This window comes from Narcine bancroftii, chromosome 3, assembly GCF_036971445.1.
Source record: "Narcine bancroftii isolate sNarBan1 chromosome 3, sNarBan1.hap1, whole genome shotgun sequence".
In the NCBI taxonomy this organism is placed as follows: domain Eukaryota; kingdom Metazoa; phylum Chordata; class Chondrichthyes; order Torpediniformes; family Narcinidae; genus Narcine; species Narcine bancroftii.
The window spans coordinates 187,171,992-187,182,335 of NC_091471.1; the positions used below are offsets into that span (position 1 = coordinate 187,171,992).

General features: G+C 41.1%; 1 protein-coding gene across 3 annotated transcripts in view; it reads left to right on the plus strand.

Annotated features, from left to right (window-relative positions):
- srp72 (signal recognition particle 72) overlaps positions 1–8,263 on the plus strand; it is a 137,918-nt gene extending 129,655 nt beyond the window's left edge. For all 3 annotated transcript variants that reach the window (XM_069926132.1, XM_069926131.1, XM_069926133.1), the window contains one exon: positions 7,923–8,263. In XM_069926132.1, coding sequence (XP_069782233.1) covers positions 7,923–8,091 — 169 coding nt within the window. In that variant the 3' untranslated portion in view covers positions 8,092–8,263. The remainder of the gene's footprint in view (positions 1–7,922) is intronic.
- Positions 8,264–10,344: the final 2,081 nt, after the last annotated feature.

Here is a 10,344-nt window from a genome sequence, read left to right on the forward strand (position 1 = left end):
CTGCCCAAAGCAGAGGAGGCCTCATTGGGAACACCAGATGCAGTAAAATACTCCTACAGATTCATTGGTATTGGTTCATTGGTATTCAGAAGTATTGGTTCACTTGAAAGGTCTTTTTGGAGCCCCAGATAGTGGTGAGGGAGGAAGTATGGGCACAAGTGCAGCACGTGGTCACAAGGTAGGTACCAAGGGACCATTTGGTAGGAAGAGATGAATGGTTGAGTGGATTGTGGAGGAGCAAGAGGGGAAGGTATGTCCCTGTTACAGAGGCAGACAGCTTTGAGGAAATCCCTTGAGGAATGCAGGAGTATAATGAAGAGGAAAATAAAGGAGGACTAAAAGAGATTTTGACATGATATTGGCAGAGAATGTAAAGGAGAATTCAAAAAGATTTTATGTTTATTAAGAACAATGGAGTCATGAGGGACTGAATAGGTCCCCTCAGTACAATAGGGGAGCTGATACAGTAAGGACATTCAAAATACTCTTTAATAGGCACATAGATGTAAGGAAAATAGAGAGTTATTGGCGAGAGGTAAGGAAAAATTGAATGGTTGAGTAGATTTACAAACGTTGGCACAACATCGTGGGCTGAAGGGCCTGTACTGTGATGTATGGATTTTGACCCCATGGTCCCTCTGTTCATCCACGCTCCAAAGTAACCAACCTTTATCCTTCCAAAATGCATCACCTCACATTTAGCCGGATTGATCTCCATCTGCCACTTTTCCATCCAACTCTGCATCCTGTCTACCGTATATTTCGGCATATGTCAACCCCCTTTTTTAGCCTAATTTTAAGGGTTTTATGGTATATCTGACGTACAAGTCGACCCAAATTTTCTGGTTGCCTGAGGTGCACTGTTGGCTGGTGTACAAGTTGAATCCAAAGCTCGTGATGCCTGAGATGGCCTGTTAACCAGCGTATACGTCAACCCCCACAGATAGCGCAGATTGATCAGCTGAGTGTTGGCTGGAGGTGATTGCTATCATGGAGGGTCCATCGACACAACGCAGCACATGACAAAAATATAGTGAGCTTTAAGTTGGAAGTGATAGAAATGGCCAAGAAAACGAACAACTGTGGTGCTGCAAGAAATTTTGATGGGCATGAGAAGTTGGTAAGAGATTGGAAGAAGAAAGAAGAGACTTTAAGAAAAATACCAAAAAGGCAATGTTCTTTGAGAAAAGGAATCACTCGTTGGCCAGAGTTGGAAAATCTATTTGCAGAATGGGTACGTGAACAGAGGCAAGATTGCTACATAGACACCCAAAATAAAAGAAGAACATTTGCACTGCAGAGGGCCAAGTTGCATCCAGACCCCAGTGATGATTTTGAGGCAACATTGGGCTGGTGGAATTTCATGAACAGGAAAAAAAATCTGGTATTACGATAAAAAACAAAAATTGCACAGAAACTACCAAAAGATCTTGATCATTAAGTTGTACGTTTTCACCAGTTTATTGTACATAACTGTCAGAAACACCAGTTTGCATTGGCAAATATTGGAAACGTGGAATAAACCTCCATGAATTTCGACATGATAGGCAATAGAACAGTGGAATGGAAAGGAGTTAAAACTGTGCAAACCAGAGGTACAGGCCACAAAAAGACCAGGTTTACCCTGATGTTATCGTGCATGGCCAACAGGACAAAGTTAAGACCCATGGTAATCTTTAAATGCAAAATTAAACCGAAAATGAAATTCCTTGCAGGTATTTTTGTACATTTTTATGAAAGAAGGATGGATGGATGAAAATGGTGTAAAACTATGGATAGACCAGTAGTTCTCTACCTTTTACTTCCCATTCATATACCTCTTTAGGTATTCCCTATGCCATAGATGCTCTGATTAGTAAGGGATTGCTTAAGGTGGGTGGGAAGAAAAAGTTTGAAAACCACTGTTTTAATCGTACCTAATTGACTCGTTATGTGCTTGGTTTCATAACTCCAAAGGAAATGGGCCAATGACAATTTTTCTCAAGCAAAACATTTCCATAACAATTGGGTCTAGAGCAGTGATTTTCAACCTTTCCTTCCCACTCATATACCACCTTAAGCAATCCCTTACTAATCACAGAGCACTGATGGGATAGGGATTACTTAAAGTAGCATGTGAGTGGAAAGAAAAAGACTTAGAACCACTGGGATAGACAATGTGTGGAGCAGGCGGCCAGGCAGTTTACGCAAAGAATGGAGTTTGCTGGTTTTGTATTCACTTAACTGAGAAGACTAAAAGTAGATTGCCACTACATAATACTTGCATGACGGTAATCCCGGGTAGTTTGATGTCTATTTTGCAACCTCTCGACGTCTGCTTGAACAAGCCATTCAAAGACCACATGCAAGAGGAATGAAATACATGGATGTCGAGAGCAGAAAAATGATTTACAAAAGGCGGGGCAATGTGTGCTGCATCTCTTGATACACTGTGTAACTTAGTGCTCAAGGCATGGGACAAAGTTAAAATAGAGACTGTGATAAAATCATTTAAAAAATGAGGTATCTCTTGTGCAATTGATGGCACAGAAGATGATTTATTGTGGGACACTGATGACGAAGTTGAAACCTCCTCATCAGATACAGACTGGGACCCATATGATGACTGTTTAAAGAGTAAGAGTATGGATGTGCTTGCCGCCATCTTTGCTTCAGACAACGATAGTTACAATGATTTTGAAAGGTTCCAAATGTGTTGTTTTTTTCAGAAAATGATAGTGATTTTGAAGGGTCGTAATTGTGTTGTTGTTTTCAATAAAAAGCTCAATGAAAATCTGTCGCAGTCAGGTTTTTTTTTGTTTTTCAAGGATGGACATACACAGGATCAGCGCAGATTAGATTTTGAGCTCAATTTAAGGTCTCAAAAGTATATCCAGCATAAAAGCTGACCCCCATTTTTGAGAGTTATTTTTGGTTTCACGACTCAACTTATACAAAAGGTATATCCTTTTGTAATCTATGACAACCTTCAGCGCCTTCCACAACTCCTTCAATCTTCATATCACCTAAAAACTTACTGATCCATCCTTCCAATTCTTCATCCAGGACATTTATAGAAACCACAAAGAGCAGGGGTCCCAGAACTGATCCTTGTGGAACTTCAGTAGTCACTGACCTCCAGGCAGAATACTTTCCTTCCTCTACTACTCTCAGCTTTTGACATGCAAGCCAATTTTTTATCCAGGCAGCCTCATGACTCTTATGAGGGACCTTGTCAAATGCCTATACTAAAATCCATATAGACCACAGATACCACCCTAACCTCATCAATTTCCTTTATTACCTCCTAAAAAATCTCAATTAAACTCGTGAAACATGATCTTCCCTTCACAAATCCATGCTGCCTATCCTTGAGTGGACTATACTTCTCCAAATGCTTATAGATTCTATCCTTAAGAATCCTCTCAAATAGTTTGCACATCACTGATGAAAAACTCAACAGTCAATAATTCCCAGGATTCTCCCTGTTACCTTTTTGAAACAAGGGGACCACATTTGCCATTCTCCAATCCTCGAGCACCTGCCCTGTGCCCAAAGAGAACTTGTAGATCTTAGCCACTACCCCAGCTATCTCTTCCCTCACTTCCCATAGTAGACTGGGGTATGTCTGTTTGGCCCCGGACACTTACCAAACTTGGTGTTTTTAGGAAGATTCAACACTTCCTCTTCCTTAATCTCAATATTGTGCAGCACACAAGCCTGTTCTATTCCGATCTCGTCCTGATTGAGATCCTTTTCTCTTGTGAATACCAAAGCAGAATATTTATTTACTAAGGCTTTATCTATAAACTTGGGGAAGCGGGGTGGGGGGGGGGGGGGTTAATTATCTGTAAAGTTATTGTTCATCTTTTGGGCCATTTTGTGGAGGGGGAGGTACCTGCCCATGCAGCAATAGTTAAATATTTCTGAAAATAAAATAAAATACTTTAAGGTTTATATATTCACACAAGTGAATTTTGTTCAGTGTAAATACAGGAGAGTATTTTTGTCTTTTAAACTGTTTATTCTTAATGCAGATATATTAGTTAAGCATTGTCAGAGTGAGTCTCAAGCAACCAGAAAACCCACTTATCCGGCATTTACAAATCCCATAGATGCTGGATACCATGTGTTTTACTGTATAATATATTCTGAACAAACAATGATAAGGTGGAAAGACTCAGCATTCATGGAGAGAAATTATCAATATGTCCTTTACTTGCTCCCATTCTCACTTTTCTTGCAAATCTTCAAACCCGCTCTTTTCCCATGTCTCTCCACTTATCCCTTTCTTTGACCAATTTCCTATCACCTCGCCCTCTCCAAGCCCTCTCCCCTCCCCCCTTTTATACTCTGCATCCCTTTCCAACTTTATTCTCAACAGAGGGCCCTACACCAAAGCGATGATGACTATTTCCCTCCATGCCAGCTGAGTCCCTTCAGCTTTTCTTTGTTCGCTCAAGATTCCAGCTTCAACATTTTTTGTTCCCTTTTTTTTAAATTTAGACATTCACCACCGTAATAGATGATTTCAGCCCACAAGTCTGTACTGCCCAATTTACGCCCAATTAGCCTACACCCCCTGTATGTTTTGAACGGTGGGAGGAAATGGGAGCCTCCAGGGAAAACCCATGCAGACACAGGGAGAACGTACAAACTCCTTACAAACAGCACAGGATTCGAACCCCGGTCTCGTTCGCTGGTGTTGTAAAGGAGTTGCGCAAACTGCTATGCCAACCATTCCTTAATTGATTATAGTTGGTAAAAATATGATTCTTGTGATTTAAGTTGCAACACTTACTGTATTGTCAGTTCTGTTGAAGGATATGAACTCAAATATTGTCTTTGTATTTTTCCAATCATTCCTGTATTGAGTATTTAATTTTGTTTTAAATGTAGACTTACAGCACAGTGACAGGCCCTTCCGGCCTATGAGCCTCTCTTGCCCAATACACAAGTTACCCTACATCCTATATATTTTTGAAGGGTTGGAGGAAACACACACAGACATGGGGAGAACATACAAACTCCTTACAGACAGCGCCAGATTGGAACCCGGTTCAGTGGCATTGTAATAGCGTTGTGCTAACTATCATAACAAAACAGTTCCTGATTATGAACCATCTGGTGTTTTCAGTCTGTATAATCATGCTGTAAAACAGGTAAGTAGTAAAAACACACAGAGGCTGGAGGAACTCAGCATGTCTTGCGCGTTCGTAGGAAGTAAAGATATATTACTGACTTTTTGGGCCTGATCCCGATCCCTTTCTCCTTGAGATATTGGAAAACCTGCTGAGTTCCTCCAACATTTCTGTGTTTTGTGTAATCATACTGTTGGGTCAAGAGCTGAAGCAACTGGTCCACCTGCAGATTCAGACACATGTTCATCAAAGAAAGACAATTCCGAGCTCTCCATTGACTTGGAATTGGCTTACCTGCAGAAATCAGAAGTTAGTGGTATATGGAACGGGTAGATAGAGTTGAATATAGGACTGAAACCAGAAAGTCAGCAGATGCTATGATGTCTCTTCTTTCTTTGTCTTTGGCTTGGCTTCGCGGACAAAGATTTATGGAGGGGTAATGTCCATGTCAGCTGCAGGCTCGTTTGTGGCTGACAAGTCCGATGCGGGACAGGCAGACACGGTTGCAGCGGTTACAAGGGAAAATTGGTTGGTTGGGGTTGGGTGTTGGGTTTTTCCTCCTTTGTCTTTTGTCAGTGAGGTGGGCTCTGCGGTCTTCTTCAAAGGAGAAGTGCCGAACTGTGAGGTGCCAAGATGCACGGTTTGAGGTGATATCAGCCCACTGGCGGTGGTCAATGTGGCAGGCACCAAGAGATTTCTTTAGGCAGTCCTTGTACCTCTTCTTTGGTGCACCTCTGTCTCGGTGGCCAGTGGAGAGCTCGGTGGCCAGTGGAGAGCTCGCCATATAACACGATCTTGGGACGGCAATGGTCCTCTATTCTGGAGACGTGACCTACCCAATTTTCTGCCATCTCAAGTACTTCGATGTTGGTGATGAAGTTGCTCCAATGAATGTTGAGGATGGAGTGGAGACAACGCTGGTGGAAGTGTTCTAGGAGCCGTAGGTGATGCCGGTAGAGGACCCATGATTTGGAGCCGAACAGGAGTGTGGGTATGACAACGGCTCTGTATACGCTAATCTTTGTGAGGTTTTTCAGTTGGTTGTTTTTCCAGTCTCTTTTGTGTAGTCTTCCAAAGGCTCTATTTGCCATGGCGAGTCTGTTGTCTATCTCGTTGTCGATCCTTGCATCTGATGATATGGTGCAGCCGAGATAGGTAAACTGGTTGACCGTTTTGAGTTTTGTGTGCCCGATGGAGATGTGGGGGGGCTGGTAGTCATGGTGGGGAGCTGGCTGATGGAGGACCTCAGTTTTCTTCAGGCTGACTTCCAGGCCAAACACAAAAATGCTGAAGAAACTCAGCAGGACTCACAGCGTCTGGAGGCAGGTATGTAACTGTTTCAGGCCTGAGCCCTTTGTCATTGTATGAGCAAAAAGCACCAGGTGCCAGAATAAAAAGGCTGGGGAAGGAAGGAAGGAAGGATGAAGGGGTAAGAGGAGTACCGCAAGCCAACAGCCAAGTGACCATGGGTGGACATGGATAGGAGAGCAGGAGGGAAAAGCTGAGAAATGGCTGTGGGAGAGGCGTAGCTCTGTGAATGGAGAGCTGGAAGAAAGGAAACCAGAATAGGAAAAGATGTTGGTGACATCAGAAACCAAGAGTTGATGTTAATGCCATCTGGTTGCACAGTACCCATATAGAATATGAGGTGTTTTTCTTTCTTTTTATTTGTTTTTATGATAAATATAGCACAATGAAGAAAAGGAACGAAACTGAAAATACAATGTCACAGATGTATCAAGATAATGATTCAAGATAAAACTTCAAACAGTATAAACTTGGTCCCCCCCTCCACTGCACTGGATAAAAACAGAAAAGGCATCAAAAATATTATAAAATAAAAAAAACCTACCTAACCTACTCTTTTGGGAAAAAAAAGAAAACTAACCAAAAAAGAATCTGAGCAGCTTATCCTGAGGGTTACATATATTTTGTAGCTTTTGATTCATACCATGAATCAGACTATATCTCATCTGGAGCTCAGACTATATCTCATCTGGAAGAGTGAGTGCATCTAATTACATTAAAAACATTTACATCAAATGAAAATAAGACATAAAACGTTGCAATGTATCTTCAAATTTCATTGATGAATCAAGTACATAATATCTAATCTTTTCTAAACTTAAGCAGGACATAATATGAGAGAACCATTGAAACACTGTTGGAGGTCTAGAGTCTTTCTATTTGAATATGATGACTCTTCCAGCCAACAATGTAGAGACGGCCACAACCCAGGTACAGAAAAACTCCTTATGTCTGTTTCAATAACCTCAAAAAGAGCAGTTACTGGATTGGGTTGTAGCTCCACCTGAAATACAGTTGAAAAGATATTAAAAATTTCTTTCCAATAGATTTCTAAGGATGGATAAGACAAACTAGTATCTACTTACCTAGTTTCTGTTTTGTTCCCCTGGTTCAGTATACATCTATGATACTTCACATGGCCTCCATCACTTCAATAACTTCCAATTCCCTGAACTCAACTGCCTAATCTTTACAATGCACGTCCAATGCACCTCCAAACCCCACACCAAAGGCCTCTGTTCTGGGACACCTGCTGTTTGTGATGTTTATAAATAATTTGGATGAAGAAGTGGGGGGGGGGGTGTCATTAAGTTTGCAGATGCAAAGGATGGAGGTATTGTGAATACTGCCTTGTGTAACTCCATTTGTTATGTTTAGTTTTTTAAAAGATTATAACCTTCATTTAATTAGATTGATGTTGTCTCTGTCTTTACACCTTGTATGTTTAACAGTTGTACTTAGCCCAGGATAATGATGACTCTGCTTTTTATCCAGTGATGCAAGCAAGACTGTGAACAGCCCACCCACATCCCCAAGGCCTGGAACTGCAACAACTATGGTGCCTTCCAGCAACATTGTGCCCCCTCGGCAACAAAAACCTTCAGCAGCTTCCAAGAAAAAACAGCAACAAAAAAAGAAAAAAGGTGGAAAGGGTGGATGGTGACACAGTTTGATTGCATGAAAATATTCCACACATTCAGAAACTTTAAACAATCAATATAAACACAGTATGATGTTCAAGGAGCATTAGTAATAAAAATGTGACAACCTTTCAAGTGCTCAGATATACAGTATTTTGATGATTCTTGAATAAAAAGAAATATATGGGCCATCTACTACTTTGGCAGTCCATGTTTGAGCTCACTTCAAATTGGAAAAACTCACTGTGGTGAGAGGGTGGGACAAGGGATGGGAGGAGGTGAAAAATCTGAAGATATGGTGGATGTTGTGTCCCTTTTGTAATTGGTAGGACAAAATAAAGCACTCGGGAGACGTGATTTATAGCTAACTTTCTTGTTGTGATTACACCATGTTTACTGCCATGTGTAACAATACATTAATGCGTCTGTGCACATGCACCGCTCATAAGTCTGATATGGTCATTACAGTATTCATGCTCCTAGCAACAAAATAGTCACGGGTTTCTTGAGTACACAACATCCCTCCTTTTCAAAAAAAAATTGTGTTTCTTTACTTAAAATGTGAATTAAACATTTTAACTATAAAAATAAAATGTCCTAATTTCACATATTTTCATCAAAATCACACTAGTGGCAGGATGTTGCTTCTCCACTTTGTACATTTTGTTGCAATTGTTGAACTCTGTGATGCTGGTGTTTCTCTCCGTGTTTCACCTGCTTTCTGTGTTGATTACATTTCACTATGTGTTGCCATACTAGTTGTTGATGTGGCAGAAGTTGCTGGTGTTTCTAGTGATGTCGCTCATGTTGCGGCTCTCTGCTTTGCCAGATTTGGTGTCGGGCGGATGTGGTCCCTGTTCCGTCTTAGCCGTCTGCCAGATTATGTCTCGATGATGTAAAACCTTGGTGTCTCAGCTTTACTGATAACCTTTGCTGGGCTCCAGATTTTTATCACTGGCTCTTGAACATGCACATGCTGCTCTCTGAAGAGTTCTGGTAAGGACTGATCATATCTGTTATAGTACTGACGTCCTCCCTCCTGTACATCAGCCAGCTTTTCTCTGGTTTCCTCCTGATTGTTTGGAGGATAGATTTTGCTTGGCAGGGTTGTTTTGTATTTCCTACCATTCAAAATCTCTGCCAGGAATTTCACGTCAGCCCTCAAGGATGTTGCCCGTAGTGACAGAAAAGGAAGGTTAGGGTACTCCTTTATCTCTGCACTTGGTGAGTGTGCATTTGACTGTCTGCACATGTCTTTCGATTAACCCATGGCCCTTAGGGTAGTGTGGGGATGATGTTGTGATAGTGAACCCATATTCTGCAACCAGCTCTCTGAATTCATGTGTTGTGAATTGGGTCCCATTATCACTTGCTCAGGTATCCCCTGTTCTACAGAGTGCCCATCCCACTGAAGTGATGGGAGATGCTTTCAGGTCCTTCACTCTCCTGATGAATGGTAACTGGCCACAATCTGATACCACTCTTGGTTCTCAGTGAACAAGTCTGCTCCCATTGTGTGCCGTGACCTGGCAGTTATTTCAGTGGGAATCTTCTCCTTCTGTTGTGTGTTCCTGTACTTCTGGCAAATGTGACTGACTGTACTCGAAGTTTGCATTTCTCCATTCCCATGTAGCCTTTTATATTATTTTCTGTTCTTATCAATTCTGCTAGTGGTTCTATAGCTAATGCGAAGAATAAGGGTGATAGTGGGCATCCCTGCCTTGTTGATCTGCTTAAGTTAAATTGCTTTGATATCTCTCCATTTACTGTCACTTTCGCCAATGGCCCCTTATATAATGCATTAATCCAATTAATATACTTCTCTGCTAAACTGAATTTTTGCAATACTTTGAATAAATAATTCCATTCTACTCTGTCAAAGGCCTTCTCTGCGTCTAAAGCAACTGCTACTGTTGGCGCTTTACTCCCTTCTACTGCATGAATTAAGTTAATAAATTTACAAATATTGTCTGTGTGCGTCTTTTTTTTAATAAATCCAGTTTGGTCTAGATTTACCATTTTAGATACATAATCTGCTAATCTGTTTGCTAATAGTTTAGCTATTATCTTATAATCTGTGTTAAGTAATGATATTGGTCTATATGACGCTGGTGCGAGTGGATCTTTCCCTTGCTTTGGTATTACTGTAATTATTGCTGTTTTACATGAATCTGGTAAGCTTTGTGTTTTGTCAATCTGGTTGATTACTTCCAGGAGGGGAGGAATTAATAAATCTTTAAATGTTTTATAGAATTCTATTAGGAATCCATCCTGTA